This window comes from Lissotriton vulgaris, chromosome 5 (assembly GCF_964263255.1).
Source record: "Lissotriton vulgaris chromosome 5, aLisVul1.2, whole genome shotgun sequence".
Taxonomy (NCBI): domain Eukaryota; kingdom Metazoa; phylum Chordata; class Amphibia; order Caudata; family Salamandridae; genus Lissotriton; species Lissotriton vulgaris.
The window spans coordinates 716,398,796-716,421,242 of NC_141693.1; the positions used below are offsets into that span (position 1 = coordinate 716,398,796).

A 22,447-nucleotide genomic window follows, 5' to 3' on the forward strand; every position below is an offset into this window, starting at 1 on the left:
CTTGCACTGGTGGCGCTGCACACAGAGCAGGGTATCTCTTTCATGGACGTTTAGCTCAGGAATCTAGTCTGGTAGAGTAAACAAGGCGTGTGTTCAAGGTACAGGAGAAAAACACCGTCCGCGCCTCCCGCGAATGAAGTGATAGAGGAGAGTGTGAAGATGGAAGAGACAACAGAAAAACCCAAGGAGCAGAGGAAGGAAGGAAGCAGGGGAAAGAAGAGCACTGAGAAAGATAGAGAAAGGGGTGGGGCTACAGAAGGAGCAAAAATAGAGAAAAAGCTGCCGCTTTGGGGGCGGAGCGAGTGAGTGGCCTGGACGTGTGGGCGAGGATAGAGAGGGAGAGGAGGCAGGGAACAGGTGGTGAGCCGGCAAGTGGTGCGCGAGCGCGCTTGGGAGAGCATTCTCCACTTTTCAAGCACTGCACTCGTGCTTGTGGCGCGCCGATGCTGGCTCCCGCAAGGTGGATGCCGCCATAAGCACGAGTGCAGTGCTTGAAAAGTAAAGACCGATGGCTAAAGGCCCTCCTAGAGCGAGACCTAAAAAAACACCAAGGCAAGCCATCAAATAAGAAGCACATAAATAAACAAATAAGAGTGACAATAAAGTCAACAAATGGTAAGCAAAGGGTGGAGTGTATCCCACTGTAAGTTCATAATGTGTCTTTTGTAACCTGCTACCTTGCAATGCCTGGTAGGCAAGAAGTCAAAATGTCATTCTTAAATGTTAGACAATTATTTTAGATGATGGGAGTTCAAGCACCAAGCGCCTACGCACCTATCTGAAGAGGATCTTTCACAGCTCGCATTCTGAACAGTTGCTCCCCTCGTTGGAATTCGTCTGCACTGCCATTTGCCAAGCAAGAGTATAACCTGTAAAAGGAAAGAGAGGTTGTTTAATTTCACTGCAAATCCCCAGAATAGCTAGTCTAAAAATAATAATCCTCGGTTGGGAAGCATAAACATTTGCTAAATACAAGATATCCTCAGTGGTAAACTAAAAACATTGGTAAACAAGAGGAAGATATATATTTTCAGCAAGTGGTCGGTTATTTCTAGGCTTTGGCACTTAACTATATAAAATTACAAAGATTTATGGATATCTGAAAGGCATTCATTGATCAGTTATATGTGACTTCTGTGACTTATACAGTCAGAATACTGATATTTGTGAACTGCTTGGAAGAGGTAGTTAAGGCCCCAGCAGTCAATGATTTTTCTTTGTCCAAATTATGCTTTTTAATTAGATTTCTGTTTGTTTGCCTGTTAGTACTTTTACTACAGTGATACAGCTTACATGAGTGTGTGTGTGCTTTCAGAAGGGAGTATTATAGGACTAGCCAGAAAAAGAGTTAGTGGTCATCAAGGAATGGCAAGCTGCTCGACAGAAAGCAGATTGTAATAAAGCTCTTTCGCATCATATTTAGTACTCCAGATATTTTATGGTATTTAATTGACTTATCACCCTACTTTTATCCATATTTTAATTTTGCTCTTTTATCTTGCATTGAACTATGTTTATTTTGTGTTTTGGAGAAAAAAACTTGAAGCGGTATTGGATATATTTAGGAAGTTATATAACGGATAAATCTGCGCCTGATGGGGTTGATGGCTAGAAGTAGCCACATACAACACACTCAAATGAAAACAGACGCATTTTAGAACACATATACATATCTACAACCTATTTCAGCTTCTTTAGGACAAAATATCCCATTTTTAGAATCCCCTACTTTGAAGCCGTGAGTGACAGTAATGGCAACCCATCATAAGACCTACTTCCTACTTTTCATTTTTTTAAAATAAATACAGACAGCTATTTGGAAGTTTTCGGTCCGCGTTTACAAGAAAAAATAAGTAAAAAGAAAAACGGAGAGCTTTATATTTTACTTTCAACACATTTACTGTGTCTGGCTTTGGTAATTCTTTAATAACATTTTCAATACAAATGTATAAAAGGAAGTGAGAGAGGCAGAAACAAGGAGCAGGTGACAAGGTCTTCTGAAAAGCTTTATGTTATAAAAAACAGGCTTATTTGTTCACCTAAAAAACAACCATCAGTCCTTCTAAGGGCTGCAGGACAGTTGACCCTTGCTCTTGATTTACCGACCCAATTCTGTAGAGTTAACTCCTCATATCAGTGTAGCACTGAGGTAAATCCTGTAGTTTGAAAACCACAGGTGAACACTGAGGATCCTGCTTTAATGCCACTGATAAAAGATTTCCCCCAGAACCTAAAAACACAGTGGCATGTAGGACGGTCTGTGTAAAAGGAAGTATTATGGGGACTATGAGCCCTTCAGCGATTCTGAATCAAGGTGCATAAAGGGTCTCTGTCTTTGCAAAAACATATTGTTTGAAACAAACATGCACTGTGCCTTTTTCACAGTTTAAAAAAATTGTGAAGGACTTCTATTAAATCATTATTCAAGACCTGAATTTACAGACAAGTTAGACCAGTATTTAAATAAATAGTTAGTTACCTTACCACTTACCAGAGGTTAATGCACAATAAGACAGAAGCCACGAGAATCAGAAACAAAAATAGAATACCTTTAGTTTGTGCAACCAGGCTCATCAATTGGCCTTGGTGTTTAGAATTAACAATTCAACTATCACAATCGCACACAATGAAATTACATTTTACCAGAGTGCCTGTTTTTATTGAAATTGTGTATTCCCATTGTTTTAAAAATGTGAAATGTTTAAATTGTGCAGTAAAAAAATCACACTACTATTCCATTCATGTGTTTCAAAAGAGCCAAGAGCTATGTACTAAATAAACCATGTTGGCTTCCAGGGAAGGATAAGTATTGTGGGTAGAATGCAACAAACATATTGTTTAGAAGGGGCGGTGAAGAGGAAAACAAGCATTGGCATAGCCGAAAGGTCCCGCCTTTGGGACCTTATAAGTATTTAGCCATGGCGCACATTATCCTGGGTGTTTAAGCATTTACTGTTAACCTCCAACCTTTTTAAGCTCACATCTTGCCAACAATCACATTTATTGTTGTCAATGGTAATTGGCTTGGTAGTTGTCACAAGATAGACTATCTACTTAAGGTATTGTGTGTGTCTGGCACATGCTCTGCAGACAAGAGGGGGCAGGATGCAATCTTACCGCTGGTACGTGTAGAAATGGTTATCTGTGGCCAGAGCAGTATATGGCAATGTGCCCTGTTTGCATTATTACCTAACAGCGGTAGGGGGTGGGGTAAATGGGTCATAGATGTACAGCGATGCTCTCTTAGGTACCAAGTAAACGGAACCTTACTATGCACGTATTTCTATCAAAATGTTTAATAATAATGAGCCAAATTTTGAAAATTATTTGTTTGGGTTCTTTTTAAAGTGGGTACTACGTTTGTGATTTACATTATTTAATACCCAATTGATAGGTTACTGCCCAAGTGACAAAGAACGGGAATTACGCCCTAATGAATCCAGATGGATTTATTGTTCGAGTCTCAAATATAGCTAAATACCAAATAAAGCTATATTTCTAAAGGGTCTGTTTGTATTTTTAAAATAATGGAACAATGTTCGACAGAAACTGGAGTTTTTAGAGATATGTCGGTTAACAATAGAAAGAGGATTGTTTTGATCAATGGTCAAGAGAGGGCACTCATATTACAACTTTAAATTTAACTAAAAACCTGAAAGCAATCCGTGCCCCATTTGTTTTTTGTAGATCTATATAGCACAAATTCAACTCAAAGGTATTGGGGCACTTTAAATGAGCACCAGTTACGTTACACGCAAGGACACATTCATTTTTGGTAGGCACAGGGAGATTAAGTGATTTACCCAGAATCGCAGGATGGTGAACCGATGCTGAGGCTCGAACCTGCTTCCCCAACTTCAAAGTCGACTGCTCCGGCCGTAAAGCCACATCGTCTCTCAATTTTACCAAGCCGTTTAATAGTGCTCTAATTAAGGTGTTCGATGTGCAAATGGAGAAAATGTTTTTCCATTTACCAATTACTCTGGACTCTTTAATAATTGGACACTTTCTAAAGCAAATCAACGATGACCTGCTATCTAGTTCTTGTGTAAAGCAGGCACTTTCAACTATTAAATGACAGAGAAATGCATTTATTTAACCATTTGCTGCGATCTTGTAAGACCCTGATGACGGGCCAGTTGGGGTATTAAACACTAGTTGACGGGGAAAGCAATTTGCGTTTAAATAAACATTTGAAAAACATGGCCTGGAAGTGTGCACAGTATTCGTAAAAGTAAAGTTAGTCACGTCTGTCATGCTGAAACAAAGCACAGCGGTATCGTGTGATCAAATAAAAGGGCGCAGCCTCCCAAATAAAATGAAACCTAGTTGAAATCAACATTCTAACAAGCGGAGCACAGCTGTGTAGAGTTCACACGTGAGCTGACAAGTGGAGTGAATTTCCCAGCGCCTCAGCCAGAGCCTGAAAACCGGGACTGCGGTCACCGCAACAACAGCAAAGCACAAGTGCTAGTGCTCCAGACTGAAACAAATTAACAATAAGTTTCGAGCCCATGGTGATAACAAGTGGAGGGTCAGCCAGAAAAAGCACAGCGAGGGGCACTGCAGGGACCGGGGAAACTGCCAGAGGCATGAGCGAAGCAATAATGGCAGTCTCTGTGATCTGGTAACAAGTAGGGATGGTCACAGCTTTTAATCGCCCTCGCCATAATGACGAGAAGCTAGAAACTGCTGAAAGTAGAACCGAGCAGTGAGGAGGAAAATGAGAAACAATCACGCGCTGCCACACTAATTGGAGACAGATGGCCCCTGCGCGCTGCTGCTCGCTCCCGCAAGGTGGATGCCAGCACAAGCATGAGTGCTTTAAAAGAGCTGACCGATTTCTAAAGGTCATCTCCTAGAGCAGCGCATGTGCGCTGCCTAGGCGAGACCTAAAAAGGGAGTAACACCATTTTTGTTTTTTAATTAGTTAGAAAATGTTTTCTATAATTATCAAAAAAAGATTTAAATTACTGAAAAGTGTTTAAAATCAGGTGGTTTGTAGGGTAATGAGAGTGACTGGTTATGACTTTCACCACAAATCATTATATGAAATACAGGTTTGATCTTTTTTCATTAGTATTTATTAAAAAACAGCATTTCCAAATGCTAAAGTGCCGTATTTGACTATTACATTAGTACTATGTGTACTAGTGTCACTATGCTTAGACCCTCAGAAGCTCTCACACTCAGATTATAAATTTGCAAGGTGATATTGGTCTTGTCACGGTTTTTGTTCATAGCGGTGGATTGATAAGGTGCTTCTCTATTTTTAATATTGTTCACCGTTAGTGAGCCCAAGAACTGTGATCTTGGGGTGGGTGGGGGGGCAACCTATTTTCTTGTTTCCTCTACCATATTGACACAGTTTCTCTGTACACAATACGTTTTTACCTACAGGCTTGATTCTGCCTGTGCAACTCCGACAGCTTCCAGCGCAATAAACTGGAGAAAATTGTGAACAGTCAAACGCTTCTTGATACATCTTCATGATATTATAAGGTGGTTCATCAGTCCCAGTAGGCCTGGTGAACCGTACTACCTCTCAAGCATGCGTATGGGCACCTATGTTAGTCTCGGATTACCGTATAGTCTATTGGGGGCCCACATTGTCTATCTCTAACGCCCATGCCTCATTGGGACTTTTGCTACACCTGTATGTTTTTATTTCCTTTGTTTTTACATTTTGTTACATGGCCTGTATTTCTGTTGCTATTTATCAATGCACCTGTCTTCATATATGTATGTGGATATTTGTTATGCAGTGTTGGCTTTCTTCAGAAGCACTTCACTTATTTATTGTGATACTATTGTATACACTAGAGGAGCGGATGTGGGGCTCAAGTCCCCACTAAGCCCACGAGTAGGTGTGCGCCCGATACGCATTTTATCTTGGACATATGGCACTGTTCACAGAGAAGTGTCCTTTTTAGGTCTCGCCTGAGCCAGCGCATTCGCTACTCTGGCGAGACTTTTAGTAAGTGGGCTTCAAAAAGCTCACCACGCGCTTTTGCCTGTGGCCTAAAGCTTGCCGTTACGCGGAGAGTTACGCGCAGAGGCGCCATCTGGCTTTCCCCTCTCGTCATGGCTCATTAAGGGCACCGCTCGCCACTCGCCAGACGTGACTCCTTTTTTTTCTTATTTTATCGCGAGGCACGTGCACGCACGCACCACTCGTGTGCTTGTTTTTTTTTTATTGCTATTGCAGCACGCCTTTACAATAGCAGCAGCGCACCTTCCTCCCCTGGGTTGAATGCGTGGTGCGATGCAGGCATTCTCCCCCCCCCCCTCCCCCCCATCAGCTGGCCTCCTCGAGCAGATTATCAGTTCGCTTGCCCACAGACTGCCGCTTCAGGGTGTCTGCACCTTGTGCTCGGTGTTACAGCCAGTCTTTGCTCGCTGCTCTCCTGGTGGAGAGTGCGATGTGCGCTTGCCTCTGTCTCACACTTGGGACGGCTCTACCCCCGGCAGGAGGGCAGAAGCCCCAAGTCTGGGAGTGACATCGCGCTCTACTCCCCACCCCCTGGCGGCGGTGCCAGCCCCAGCTGATAAAATAAGAGCAGAGCGGAGGTCCTGCGGAGAGCTTAGCAGTAAGGCAGGGGCGCAGAACATGGCAATCGGGACACCTCGCCACACCACCCCAGCACGATGAGGTAGTCTGCCCCTGCCACCTCACTCTTCTCCTGCACCGCATTCTTTACTTTACCACTACCTTTACTTTACCTTGACCCGTTCACTACTCCACCTGTACCCACCTGTGAGTCTGCTCCATATCCGCCCTCCACCTATGTGCCTACGTTCCTCACCCTGTACCCTCTCTACTCCACGCGCACCCCCGCTCCACCTGAGTCCCCTCACCTGTGCCATATGCCTCCTCACCAGCACATCTCCTCTACTACACCCGTATTCCTGCTCCACTTTAACAACCCCCTCCACCCTTACCTTCCCCCTCCTCAACTTGTGCCCTAGCCTCTACTTCACCTCTCCTTCTGATTTACCTGTTCCCGCCCACCGGCACTCTCCTCTACTACTGCACACTCCATCCCTCCAACCGCACATCACAGCTCTCTACCGGCGCACACCGTACCCCCTCTCTTTATCTACATCACTCCGCCCCACATACACACACCCTCTCCTGTGCTCTCCCTCTGGTCACACTTTCTTCACGTCATTACCTTTCTCCCCGGCGAGGACCCTCCCCCCCCCCACACACACACACACACACGTACCGCCCTGCCTCTCTGTCACCACCCCCTGTCACAGTCTCCACATCGCTGGCTCCCTATCGCTTTACTTATCTCGGCCTTTGTCCTGCCATCTCTGTCCATTCGTCCACCCAACCCACCATACCGATACAGCTATCCATCCATCCGTTCATCTGCCTGCCCGTCCGTCCGTCTGGCCATTCTCTCTTCCATCTGTACCTTCTTCTGTCCGTCCATTCATGTGCAACTCTCCAACCATCCATTTGTCTGCACATCTATCCGCCCGTCTGCCTTTCTCTCTTTCCATGGATTCATCCACCTGTCCGTCCCTCCTACCATCTATCCATACATCTTTATTTTGCTCTGGCTAATCATTTGCCTGTCTCTGCCAGTGTATACAAGTCGATCTACGGTATATATGTACGCGGTCTTCCCGTATACATATCTATACTACTTCGTTCTGCAGCTCCCCCTTTTCTGATGTGCAACCGTTCTTTGTTATTTATCCGGTTCTTCTCTTCCACAGTCCCTCTCCCAGGCATGTCTGAGTTCATGCCCCCCTGCCCCCTCCGCAGTGTCTGTTGCCTGTCCGGGTCTCTTGCAGCGCGTGCACCAATATTTGCTTCCACAAATAGCGCTATATGGTGTCTTTGCACATCTCTGCACAGAAGCATGCCTTCCAGCCTCTCATCACACTCACAGTCTGAGCGAGATCCCGAGGCACATACCATTCACAGGCAGAGAGAGATCCCAAGGTGCACACCACTCACAGGAAGAGAGAGAGAGGGTGTGCCTTGTGTTTTTTTTTTATTGTTTTTTTTCTCACTAATTCATCTAAATTCTGATGGTGCATGATTGCTAATATATACTGTATACTTTTTACAAAAGAAAAACATCAAAAAGTATATAATTTACAATACTAATAGCTCTAAACATCGTCACTGCAAGACCTACTGCATTGTAAATGCGTGTTAACTGTTGCGTGCCTCATACTTTGGTTTTAACTTGTATATATTAATGTGGTTATATGTTCGGTGTGTTATGTCAATAATGGTAACTTATCAGTGTATTTACATGTCTAGTGTGTAACCTCTCCAAGGAGAAAATTGCGATTTCTTGTCTGAGTCTTGCGCCGTTTTGTAGTGTATTACATTTTTATTTTGATTAATTACTTGTGCCCTTGTTTTGCTTTCTGGTTTTTTTTTATACGTCATTTTCAGCCCTGATGAAGTTCTCCTAGTGGGAACGAAACACGCTGGCTAAGCTTTATTTACTACTGAACTTTAAAAAAAAAAATAATTTAGAGATAAAGGCTTTTTCTATACTACAACAAGTGTTTTGAACTTCATTGCCTGGCGCACCCCTACTTGTAGCAATTTATCTGGATCTGTAACACAGAGGCGTCAAGCAACGGCTTGCGCTGGGGAGTATTGCACAAAACCTAAAAAACTGATGGAACTAGCGTGAGGTGCAGAGCTGCAAGTTCGGTGTTGGGATCTTGGATGTACTTGTAATTTGGACTTGGTTGCACTCAGAGCTTTTCATTCACAATAAAGTAAATATGTCACGCTTTAATGATGGGAGGGAAGAAATGGTGCAGGACTTGTTTGGGATAAATGTAGCCATACCGCCACCAGGAAATAGCGTGCAGAATAAGTTGAGTCTACGTGCACGGTTCCTGAAACTAGAACGCCTAAAAAAACAGGAGCTACCCCGCTGGTGGGATGGTGTTACCCTTCAACATTATATAGGTAGTAAGAAAAGCCCTAGGGGTTTGCGCATCTTGATTTTCCCGACATTTGAGGATCTCAGTGATGACCTCCTTAAGGAATGGGAGAGGAGTCTTGAGGGACGTCTCTGGTTATGATACTAAAGACCTGATTGAGAAAAACTATGACATACTTAAGAAAGCGATTAAGGGATACCAGAACTACCTAAAGGATAAGAAAATGTGTAAAATTAAACGCGACAATAGGGACTATATTGAAGGGCATATATATATCTTCATGAACAAAATTGACCAAATTACAGGTACGGAGGACAGAAAGAGAGTAAGGGAGGAGAGGGACAAGGCCAGGTCAGATAGCAGCATGTCCATATGTAATGTAAATAGGTACTTACAGAGCGCACATGTATTTCATAGAGTGTCCTTACGCTAAAAGACCTCAGGATAGACAATTGGCACTATTACTGAAAGGACTGACTGGGCTCATTGGCTATTGCTGGAATAGCCAAGTTTTCAGCTGCTTTCTAAAGGTGAGTAGATCCTGCACCCACCTGAGTGACAGTGACAGACCATTCCATAGACGGGTGGCCTGCACTTGGAAGGATCGACCGCCCACCTGGGCGTGGGCAAAATTGGGAATGGTCACCTACAGCTGTGATGAGGACCTCAGAGTTCTTTGCGGAATGTAATGCTGAACTCTTTTCCTAATATAAAAGGCACCAGTGTTGTGTGAAGCTTTTAACGCCAAGACCAAAGCCTTAAACCGAATCCTCTTACGGACAGGCAGCCAGTGCAGGGCTTTGAAATGGGTAGACATCCGTGCTCTGGGTCCTATCCTCAGTGAGCAGTGCTACCTTTAGTAACACCACTACTGAGCACCCTTTGGGGGAAGGAACAGCATCCTTCCAGAGGGAGCTAGCAAAACTAAGGCTCAGTGGCAAACAAAGAAAAAAGGATCCAAAGAAACAAGGCGAGGTGGATGCGAATCAAAAATGAGGTACAGAAGAATGTGCCGAGGACAATCTGAGGATGTCAACAAGTCCTAAAAAGAGACAGAGGTAATTTCTGGCTTAGATGGAAACACATTGCAGGCAGACAATGTGGGAAGCAATGATCTGAAAATCATAAATTTGTCTAAAAGATTGCTGGATTATGATGAAAAGAACGTACTCAGTAAGAGTCTTAACTTTTATCCGACCCAGGATGGTAAATTGTAAATGTCCTTGTGGATCTCTTTAAATTTGTTAGATCTCTAAAATTAAAAGACTTCAATGACAAGGTGCCGCCAGTGACTATGTCTAGTAATACAACAAGGCCCACTACGCACACTGGGCTAGGATGTGGGGGTAGACATGCAGTCCCTCTTAGAGGAAATGAATGTAACGGAATATAACGGAAAATAGGACAGTTGACAGTGGCCTACAACCAATGTCCAAATTTACTCCTTCTACTTACAATCGCAACATTGACCTCTTCTCAGAAAGAATTAGTGAGGGTTTGTACAAGATGGAAGCATCGAATAAATGCGAACCGAAACCACAACATAATCTGACACCTGGGGAGAGGAGGGCATTGATAAGGTTGCGGGAGGATAAGGACATTGTGATAAGAGAGGCGGACAAAGGCGGGAATGTCGTTGTTATAAATACATCTGATTACGTGGGAGAAATAAACCGCCTGTTGAATGATGGTCAGTGCAATGAGAGGATCGAGGCCAATTCTATTGGAGATCAGTCATCAAAATTAAATTGATGGAAGGACATATGGTTACTAAGCGAACAGGAGTATAGGTACCTCAAGGTAGAAAATCTTACATTCCTGTGTATCTACATACTCCATAAGGTACACAAGAAGTGGGATTTCCCACCTGGAAGACCAATTATATCAGGGGTGGGGTCCCCAACGGAAAGTGTCAGAGTTCACAGACCTAAAGTTGCAGAAATACGAACAGAACCTTCAATCATACATCATGGACAGCAAGGACATACTGTCAAAATTCAAGGACCTGGTTTGGTCCAATGACTGGCTTTTTGGGACACTAGACGTAGTTAGCCTCTACACATGCATCCAACACAAGTTTGGCAGGTCATACCTGGGCAGAGAGGGAGCAGATAGTTATGAACACAACAAAAGGGTCATAGAAATAATGGAGCTGATTCTCACTAGGAATTACTTCCTCCATGACAGCACCTGGTACCATCATAAGAGGGGAACTGCTATGGGTTCCCGGTTTGCTCCCTCTTATGCATGCCTCTTTATGGGGTGGTATGAGAGAGAGCATGCCTGGAACAGATATGCCTCCACCTGGACTGAACACATTGTCTTTAGGGGGAGGTACATTGATGACATTATATGCCTATAGTCTGGAACAGAGGCCTTCCTTGGGGCTTATTTCCAGTACCTCTATACCAACCCCTACAATGTCAACTTTACCATGGAGTTCCACAAAGATAAAATTAATTGCCTTGACCTCAACTTGTATGTAAGGGATGGTACAGTACAGAGCACGCTTTACCGCAAGAAAACAGCCTGCAATGGGGTCTTATCAGCGCATACCAGGTCTGTTATACAAAACATCCCTTATGGGGAAATGGTACGGATTAGACTTAATTGCAGTAAGTAAGGAACCTTTGAGAGCAATATCCGGGATGCCAAGACAAGATTTAGTGCGAGAGGGTACGACAGGAGGGTCTTGGACTCAGCAGAAAGGATTGTCCAGGCACTGAAAAGGGGAACCACACTGGCAGATGGTAATAGAAACAAAGACAACAAGGGAGGCAACACTAAAGTTCGGTTTATTACTCAGTACATGACATTTTGTGACAGAATCCTTAAGCTTTTCAAGAGGAACTGGATTCTGTTAGAGGAGATCCCCAGTCTACGGAACCCCTCAATAAGATACAGAAGGGGTACTACGGTTAGGAAGGACCTCTGTACCAGTTACATCACAACCACCTGGAAAGGACCTACTTGGTTACTGGATAAACCCAAAGGTTTTCACACTTGTAGTACCTGTCCCATTTGCAAATTTGCGGTTAATAAGATCAAGGAATTCAATAACAATGGTTCAGCCAAACATATGATCACACAGTTTATTAACTGCAACACTATCTTTGTAGTATATGTGATAGGCTGTCCCTACGATAGGATCTATGTGGGTGGCACAAAGAGAAGCCTTAAACTATGTATTCAGGAGCATCGGAGAGCAATCATCGATGGGGACATGAGATACCCCATGGCAGAACACTATGGCAAAACCCATCCTGATAAAACTAGCTTCTGGTTTGATGGTATTGATCGGGCGGAGGCTGGTCTAAGGGGTGGCAACAGAGAACTACGCCTGAGGCAATGTGTATCCAAATGGATATGTAAGCTACGAACGATTGATCTGGGTGTCAATACTGATAATGAGATGCATTACTTCCTAGGTGAAAATTATTGACAGGGGTTTACATTCATTGTCCTAAATGTCTGAATGTAGCCAGAATAAACTAGGAAGAACCTAAGTGGTGCTCGGTAGGCTTGGGGGCCAAGCTCCATTGGTACTTAGTGCACAACGAATATGCTACTTACCAGTATGCATCTGTTCTTGGCATGTAGCGCTGCTGACATTCATATCTGTGCATAGATCGCCGCCTAGTGTTGGGTCCGGATGATTGCACATTGTTGTCCTGGAAGAGTCTTCGAAGTATCACGAGAGAGGTGGCTCCTCCCCTTGACTACAGTGCGCATGGGCATCGACTCCATCCTCAGATTGTTTTTAGCCATTGTGACCAAGATGGAGTGAAACTAAGTGAATGATGACCATGCTAGAAGTATGTGTGAATTCTGCAGCTGCTACAGGCGCCGGGGAGGAGGGCGGGAGATATGAATGTCAGCAGCCCTACATGCCAAGAACAGATGCATACTGGTAAGTAGCATATTCGGTTCGAGGCATGTGGGCTGCTGAATTCATATCTGTGCATAGAATACATAGCAGTCCCTCCATTTGCGGCGGCCGCCCGTGCCAGCTGCAGCAGTTTGGAAAAGTGTTTTTAGAACAGCCTGCCCTACAGCTGCCTGCTGTTTGGAGTGCACATCAACACAATAATGCTTTGTAAATGTGTGTGTGGTAGACCATGTGGCTGCTCTACATAGGTCTTCCAAAGGGATATTTCAGAGGAAAGCCATGGAGGCCACCAACTTTCTGGTGGAGTGGCCCCGCGGTGGAATGGTGAGAGTACGTTTGGCTTTCAGATAGCAGATCTGAATACATTTAACTATCAACCTAGCTATACCAGCTTTGGAAATGGGGTTACCTTTGTGTTGTGGCGCAAAGGCAACAAAGAGTTGTGTAGTTTTTCTAAAATCCTTGGTCCTATCAATGTAATACATCAAGGCCCTTTTGACGTCAAGGGTGTGGAGCATTCTCTCCGCCAATGACTCAGGATTTTGGAAGAACACAGGTAATTCAATAGTTTGGTTAATATGGAATTGAGATACTACTTTAGGAAGGAATTTAGGGTTAGTACGAAGCACCACCCTGTTGGAATGAATTTGAATAAATGGCTCTTGTATAGTTAGTGCCTGGAGCTCACTAACTCGTCGCAGCGATGTAATCGCTAGAAGGAAAGCCACTTTCCATGTCAGGAATTGAATCTCGCAGGAATGCAGCGGTTCAAAGGGGGGACCCATCAGCCTGGTGAGGACCACATTGAGGTTCCACTCAGGAGCTGGCGGAGTCAGCGGAGGAATAACTCGCTTGAGCCCTTCTAGGAAGGCTTTAATAGCAGGCACCCTGAAAAGTGAGAGGTGCTGCCTGTTCTGGAGATAAGCAGCCTTCGCAGATAGATGTATGCAAATGGAAGCATAGGCCAAATTACATTTGTACAGATGGAAAAGATAACAAATGATGTTCTGAATAGATGCATCTAGCGGGTCAATGTTGTGGTCTGCACAGTAAATGACAAACCGCTTCCACTTTGCCGCGTAGCATGCTCTAGTGGTGGGCTTCCTCGCCTCCCGGATGATGTCCATGCAGTCTGGAGGCAAGTTTAGGTAGCCAAACTAAGACCTCAGGAGCCAGATCGCCAGGTTGAGCTGTTGCGGATCTGGATGCTGAATGTCGCCATGGCTCTGCGTCAGAAGGCTGGGTGTGAGGCGTAGCCTCTGATGCGGTACCACGGACAGTTCTAGAAACGCGGTGTACAATGGTTGGCGAGCCCACGTTGGAGCAACCAGGATGAGAGTCATCGAGTGCTGCCTGAGTTTGCGTGCCACCAGCGGTATCAGAGGTGCTGGGGGAAAAGCGTACGCAAATCTGCCTGACCAGTTCATCCATATCGCATTGCCCTGCAACTGTGGGTGTGGAAACCTGGCGGCGAAGCTTTGGCATTTTGCGTTCTCCCTTGTGGCGAACAGGTCTATCTCTGGATGACCCCACTTTTGGAAGTACGGGTGGAGTACTGATGGATGCAACTCCCACTCGTGCATTTGGTGGCTGTACCTGCTGAGCAGGTCCGCCATCTGATTGTCCTTACCCGGGAGGTGGTCTGCCATGAGGAAGATGTTCCTCTGAATGGCCCACTTCCACATGCTCTGAGCCAGATGAGACAGCTGCGGAGAGTGGGTACCTCCCTGTTTCTGAATGTAGTACATGGCTGTCATGTTGTCCGTCCGGATCAACACGACCTTGTTGCACAGATGTACTTTGAAAGCTTTTAGTGTCATGAAGATTGCCATCAGTTCCAGAACATTGATGTGCATCTTCCGTTGCTGTTACGTCCATAGTCCCTGCACAGTGTAATGGAGTACATGAGCTCCCCATCCCTGGAGAGAAGCGTCCGTTGTCAGGATGATCTGTGGCACAGGCTCTTGGAATGGTCGTCCCTTGCAAAGGTTTCGTGGATTCCACCAATGCAGACAGTTGTATGCCCGACCGCTCACCAACACTAGGTCTTTGAACTGCCCATGAGCCTGAGTCCACTGACGTGCTAGGCACTCCTGAAGCGGACGCATATGCAGTCTCGCGTGCTGGACTATGGAGATGCAGGAGGCCATCATGCCTATCAACTGCATGAACACTCTCGCTGGAAGCGAGTGTTTGGGTCTGAATCGTCGTATCAGCGATTTAATGCTGCTGACCCTCACTGAATATGGCTGTGCTGTGGCTGCCAGAGTGTTTATCGTCGCACCCAGATACTGCAGTATGTGGGAGGGCTGGAGGTGGGATTTTGGGTAATTCAGTGAGAATCCCAGGTCGTGAAGGAGGTGAACGGTGTGGGACACGTGAGCGACACACTACTAGCCAGTCGTCCAGATAAGGGTAGACGTGAATGTTCCGTCTCCTTAGGTGCGCCGCCACTGTCGCCAGGCACTTTGTAAACACCCTGGTTGCCGTGGTGACTCCGAAAGGCAAAACCTTGAACTGGTAGTGTTGGTTTTGGATGGTGAACCGGAGATATTTTCTGTGTGACGGGTGCAGTGGAATGTGAAAATATGCATCCTTTAGGTCTAAGGTTGCGAGAAAATACCCCTGACTGAGCAACGGGAGCACTTGCTGCAGGGTCAGCATATGGAAGTGTTCTGACAGGATGTACTGGTTGAGGGGCCTGAGGTCCAGTATCGGCCTGAGGGACCCGTCCTTTTTTGGTATTAAGAAGTACAGGGAGTAGACCCCTGTGCCGCTTTCCTGCACAGGCACGAGCTCTATTGCCCCTTTTTGCAGCATGACGAGGACCTCCTGCTGCTATAAGTGCAAATGCTCTGCAGACATAGGACGGTGTCTTGGGGGTATGTTGGGGGAGTGGATGTTAACTCCAGACAATAACCGTATTGTATACGTTTTCTGACCCACCTGTCCGTGGTGATGGTTCTCCAGACCGGCAGGAACTGCTGAAGTCTCCCCCCGACCGGTGTTTCGTGGTCGGGGGGCAGTGACAAGGCGTCACTGTTTGTTGGTGGCAGAGGAACTGGAGTTGTTGTTTCCACGACCCCTGCCCTTGGCGCTGTTACCACGATATCCACCTCGACTTTTGTTGGTGTATGTGGACTGCGTGTTGCCTTTGTAGTACTGCGTGGTTTGTGAGAGCTGACCTCTGGAAACGCCTCTAGTGCTTGAGCGACGAAAAGACCCATCCCGAAACTGCTGGGACTGTAAGGCACCCATGGATTTAGCAGTTTCAGTGTCCTTCTTAATCTTTTCTAAGGTGGTGTCAACCTCTGGGCCAAACAGGTGATCTGGATTCACTGTTTGATTAAGGATGGTGGTTTGTATCTCTGGCTTAAATCCAGAGATTCTCAGCCAGGCATGTCGTCTCAGCATGACACTAGTGTTGACAGCCCTGGCTGCGGTGTCAGCCGCGTCCAGAGCACACTTAATTGAAGCATTAGAGATCCGCTTCCCTTCTTGAATAAGCATCTCAGCTGCCTCCTTGCATTCATCAGGCAGGTGCTGCAACAGGGTCTCCAGTGTGTCATAGTGTGCCCTGTCGTACCTCGCTAGAAGCGCTTGTGTATTGGAAATGCGCCAGATGTTGGCCGCTTGTGCTGCCACCCTTTTCCCTGATGCCTCAAAGACCTTAGATTCCTTGTCTGGGGGAGGAGCATCACCCGTTGTCTGAGAATTAGCCCTCTTCCGGGCATTCGAGACGACAAGAGAGTCCAGAGGTAACTGTCCTTTGATGTAGGTAGGATCAGTAGGCGCTGGCTTATACTTTTTCTCAATCCTAGGGTTTATCACCATTGCCCTGGTAGGCTCTTTAAAGATCTCTCCAGCATGTTTTAAGACACCTTTTAACATAGGTAGAGTCTTGACAGTCCTATCCGAGACAGAGAAGGTATCAAAAAGGAAATAGACGTCAATAGGGTCAGCATGGAGCTGGACGTTGTGATTTTTAGCTGCCCGTTCAATGAGGGCATTGAATGCTGCAGAATCCTCTGTAGGAGACATCTTCACAGAATAAAGTTGAGTGTCTTGTCCAGAATGACGATCACCTGGGTCAGTATGAGGCAGCCCAGGGTTCATTGGTATCATCAGGGTCTGCATAGACAGGATAGCTGTACTCATCCTCATCATCGCCCTCCCCAGCGTCCACATCAGAGTAAGTGGGCGAGACATCATGAGTCTGTGGAGAAAGTGGTTCCACCAGGATAGGAGTGGAAGCAGAGTCCTTCTTTTTCTTCAGAGGAATTTTGTAGGACTCCATTGGTTGTTCCGGGGCAATTTTCCACTTGTGGAGGGAAAGCCTGCTCGTTTCGGCATCAATAAAATGTTCTTGTTGCTCGTCTACTGAAGGTTGTCAAGGCTTCAGGTGGAGACCACCGTCGACGACTTCGGCACCGAGGAAACTTTCTCGGGGACGCTGGCGACCGCTTTAGGAGTGAAAGCCTTCGGTGCCACCTTTGGCGGTAACGTAAAGTGAATGGGCGCCGACGCCTTGTGAGGTCTCTCGACCGGCTTCGGAGGTGTAGGATCTTTTGGTCCGACCGTCGAGGCCTTCTCCCTGATGCGCTGTAGGGAGTCCGTCACCTGCTTGGTGAAGGCGGACGGGTGCGCCGAGTCGACGGGATCCTTCGAGGCCCCACTAGGAGTGGACTCTCGGGGTGCGCCGCTCTTGGCCTTGTCCTGTTGACGCGGAGTCTCGAGAACCTTCGGGTCACCGAGTCCTTTCTTCGGGTCACCGAGTCCTTTCTTCGGGTCACCGAGTCCTTTCTTCGGGTCACCGAGTCCTTTGTTGGTGTCGACCGCCTTCGGCGCCGACGTACTCGGCTCGACCACCTTGACATTAGTCTTCGGCGCGGCAGACTTCGTCTTGACGCCCTTGACTTGAGCCTTCGGTTCGACAACACCCTTCTGCTTCTTCGGCGCCGAGGGCTCCGAGGCCTTGGATCCGACCAAAGCAATGCGCACTTTCGGTTTCGAGGTGTGCACCTGCGCTGTTTCTTGTGTCGAGACCGTAGGTTTCACTTTCGGTTTCGATTTTCCAGGGTGCGGCTCAATAGCAATGTCCGTGGCCGAGCCCGAAGGCGGGGCCGTAGAACCCATCGTAAGATCTTGGGTAAGGCCTAGTGGTGATCCCTCGACCTGAGCCTTATGAATCGGTATGGCCTCAGTGTCAGTTTGAGGTAGCTCTTCGTCCGAGCTATCCTCCATGGCCCGAGGGCCCCGTCGTCGTCTCCTACCTCGTCGACGACTTCTTCAGCTTTGAACATTTCGGCGTCGTAGTCGACATCCGACGCGGGGTTCGACTCACTGATGTCCCTGGTAGATTCTTCCTCGACGTCCCCAGCATCGAAAATGTCCGCAGGCGCCGTTGCAGTCTGCTGGGCCTCCTGGCGCGCAGCGCGTCGAAGCTTAAGCGTCTTCTTGGACCTGAAGCGGGAACAAGCCATGCACTTGGCTTCATCATGGTCCGGTGACAGACACTTGTTGCACACCGGGTGGACGTCGATGTGGGGATACTTCGAGTTGCAGACGGGACATCTCTTGAATAGACTACAGTCCATGATGAACAGTCGATAGGGTCTGATGCGTCGACTGGGCCTTCCGCGCCGAAAGCACGCAGGTGTATTTGAATCCGGCTCGGAACCGAGCTGGAAGAACTAAGACCGAACGCAAGACTATACCGACGAAGAAACTAAAGACCTTTTGGTCTTAAGAAAATTTTATATCGATTCCGACTAGAGGGAACCCAAAGACATCCGAACCCAATGGCGGAAAAAAACAATCTGAGGATGGAGTCGATGCCCATGCGCACTGTAATCAAGGGGAGGAGCCACCTATCTCGTGATACTTCGAAGACTCTTCCAGGACAACAATGTGCAATCATCCGGACCCAACACTAGGCGGCGATCTATGCACAGATATGAATTCAGCAGCCCAAATGCCTCGAACCAATGTATATCTGAAAATCCTAAGTGCATGTAATGCACGGTAAAGTATGCATTCAGCACGATTGTGCATGGTACTGGTCGCAATAATGTACCTTATTTGGTCCTCCACACGGAGTAGTGTGAAATGTGATCTTGCTATGTATGCTATAACTATGGTTGTGACTGAAAAATGCTCTGCATCCATGGGTGTTATTACTCCTTTCTAACACTGCTTGCATTATTTTCTGTCTATTATCATGTGAAACGTCTAACAAGGATGTATGTATACTAGGGTTCTTCATTATGGCCCTGAACAGTACCCCTTGACTCATGGCGCTAGGCTGCACCGGTTAAAATCATCACATCCTGCACTTTCAACCTTGCATTTTAATAATAGTAATAATAATAAGACATTTATAAAGCGCCTGGCTGCACAAAACTGTGTATCCCTGCGCTTACTGCTAACAAAAAATTCCAGAGGAGAGGAGACAAAAGGAAGAAAAACATGAAGTTATTGCGGGAAAAGGTGAGTTTTCAATTTAGCTCTAAATAGAGTTTCGGAAGGCTCCATCCGCAAGTGTACTGGGAGGGCATTCCAATGTTTAACTGCCAGATAGCGGAAGGATCTACCTCCCATTTTCGCTCTGGAGATGCGGGGTAGTTTAAATTGCATCATGCCAGATGATCTTAAGTCTCTGATCGGGCGATGGATGGTCAAGAGACTTCTGAGGTAGATAGGTCCTTTATTGTGGGCAATCCGATGGGCATAGCAGAGGCTTTTAAATCTGACTCTTTCCCTAACGGGAAGCCAGTGCAATTTAGATTTTAACATATTGTTGCGCATGGCAACACCAGACTTATCACTTAATCTTGCTCTTTCAATTCTGGACTTCACCATCATTTATCCTGACTACCCATGTCTGTTCTATATACCCTTTTGCCATCAGACATAGGTGTTTTCATTGTGTACATGATTGCTGTTCTACAGTTGGTTACTATGCCTTGACACTTTCTCCAGGAGTATTGAGCTTGTGATGTGCTTTCGCGGTTTCACTCTCCGTGCTGCTGAAATTTCTACTTGCCCTCACTTGGCTCACTGCTGTAAATACACTTTGCTCATGGCTTTTGGAAAGTTTTGCCTGCCCTTGATCGGAGGTGAATAAGGTTGGGTTGCATGGACTGCCTCTGTATACTTCAACATTAGTGTCCTTCGGGTGTGTGTTTACGTTAAGAAATGTCACAGGTGTTTCTTTTTATCTGTATTGATACCAGACTAGCCGTTCCGATATGGCGGACATATACCAAGCTCATTGGTCATATTTCTGGCAGTTTCTGGATACTTTTGCTTGTGCATGATTAGAGGCCAAATAAGTTGGGCAGTATGACCTTTAGTTGTGTTCTACAATTTCATTGTCAGCCGAGTATAGTGTCACATCAGTAATCGTTAGAAAATATATGGCTCCTTTATGCTATTGATAACCTTTTAGCTGTTCGAAGATGGCGGCCGGGTAGCCAGTACCGCCTCTTATGTCCGGGAGACAATAGTTGGACTTCCTGTCCATGTATCCTGTAACATCATAGGTGGAGGGTTGGACAGCCTGGCTTTGTGGGAGGCGCCTGTGGACTTCAAAATAAGATGCTGGTGCGAACGCTCACTTCAGATGTGGATGGCACTGTTGTGTGGACAGTAAGGAGGTAGCTGTGGGCGTCTTCTATGTATACAGGGTATGACCGGGGATAGTCTTTAGTGGCTCTGGGCCGTTTAGAATCCTAGCGGTCAATGTGAGTTTGAATCCATATCAGCAAACTGATAAGCGTCCTTTTTGTAACAGACACATTAAAGGACAAGAACAATGAGAAGTTTGAACACTGGTCTCTCACTGTAGCTCGAGTCAGGTGCAGTGATGGGAGATTCACGGGGATATACTGGGTATTTTAACATGGGTTGTGGTGTGTTTTCTTATTGTGCTTTTATTGCTTGCGATTTCCGCAAATTGGCAGCTGGGGGCGTGATTCGCTTTGGTAAAGCGAAGATGCACCTTTAGTTTCAAAATACGTCGGAGTGCTCACTTTAGTTTGAATGCGTGCGCCTGTCTAGGCTGCTGACCAAGGAAGAACAATTGTCGCTTTGGTTATTATTAATTCCAGCGATGATCTTGTGCTGGGGTTCTCTTTAATGAATGGTTTCCTTCTTCTCTGCTACTCTTGCGGCTGTTGTGCATATTTTTATCAAGCAGGTTCAGGATGTTATATTTCAAGGGGTGACTGCCAAGGTTGATGCTAGCTCCCTCTGGAGGTGTCAGTATCTGAACACCATGACCAGCATAAGACTAAGTATTGATGAACTTCATGCTGTGCCAGTAGTAGTACACAAGTGCCGTATTTGACTGTTACATTAGTACTATGTGTACTAGGGTCACTATGCTTAGACCCTCAGAAGCTCTCGTACTCTTATTATAAATTTGCATGGGGATAATGGTCTTGTCAAGGCGTGTTGGCGTAAAGTTGAAGGGACTTCACTGCCTGATAAAGCCGCCTAGGCGACAGTGCGAACTGCTGCCATTGCTGCAATCACTTGTTATAGCACGAGGAATGACTGAGACATACTGATAGCTGTCAACGCCTTGAAAAACAGCTCTGCCGTTCTAAAGGGCTTTTCACTCATATATTCCTATAAATTAGATGCACGAAACACATAGTATGCTCAAATTCCAGGAGTGGGGGATAGAGCTTTACCAAACATGGATTGCAGATTAGGAATCCATGTAAAGTATGGGCGTGGCCTTGAGGTACTCCTCCCCCTCCCATCCAGAGGAAAATTCGGTGGTGGAGAGGAAAAACCAGGAACCTAAAGTGCTCTTTAACAGCAAGGGTATTAGATTCCGGCAGTAGTTGGGTCAATCACATATATGGGGTCCAGAGTCCACTAAACAACATGCCAAGAAGTTCTGTGGAAGGACATACCCCCTATGAGATCCTGTTTGGGACAAGATTGTGCCAGCACAGTAGCGGATGTAAAACCATTTGAATTAAATGATCTTTTGACTGTTTTACAGGAACTCAGTGAATTCTGGGCATTACAAAGCAACGTCCAAGTAAAACGCACCGCCACTGGGGAAATGAAACCAGTTCCGGGAAGACCTGTCTGGGTCCCGAAGGTTGGGGACCTGGTCAGAGAAAAGACATTGGACAAGAAGGAGTTTGGGCCATCCTACGGAACACCTGTACCTGTTCTGGCAGTTCAAGGAACAAGAACAGCTCTTCTTCCGCCTTTTGCCGGCAAAAAAGAAAAAAGATTTCTCTCCATTGATCTGATCAAACCACACTATGTGGCCGATCCTCAACAGCAGGCCGCGTGGAATCCTGAGTAGCCGCAGATCTCCTCTTGCTACTATACAGGAAGTTCAGATGGAAAGACTAATAACTTTTCAGGACTCCTCTGCGAAAGATGCCGGAGTAGCCAATAACGGAGTACGAATTACACCTGTTGAACTAGAACATCATCAAAATAAAAAGGAAACACAAAATGCAATTTGGCAGAATAATGAAATTTACATCAATGTGCCTTCACAAGAAGCAACTGCTACTTCTACGCAGACTGCTGAGCTCCCAAAGATAGTTGGAACTATGTCTGGCTACTTCATCAACTTCAATGACTTTTCTT

The 22,447-nt window shown here is 46.1% G+C and overlaps 1 protein-coding gene across 1 annotated transcript in view; it reads right to left on the reverse strand.

The window, feature by feature from the left end:
* The window catches only part of ZSWIM8 (zinc finger SWIM-type containing 8), a 2,802,584-nt gene that overhangs the window by 2,568,311 nt on the left and 211,826 nt on the right, over nt 1-22,447 (reverse strand). Inside the window, exon 3 of the mRNA XM_086922151.1 lies at nt 775-869. Within this exon, the coding sequence (XP_086778277.1) occupies nt 775-869 (95 nt within the window). The remainder of the gene's footprint in view (nt 1-774; nt 870-22,447) is intronic.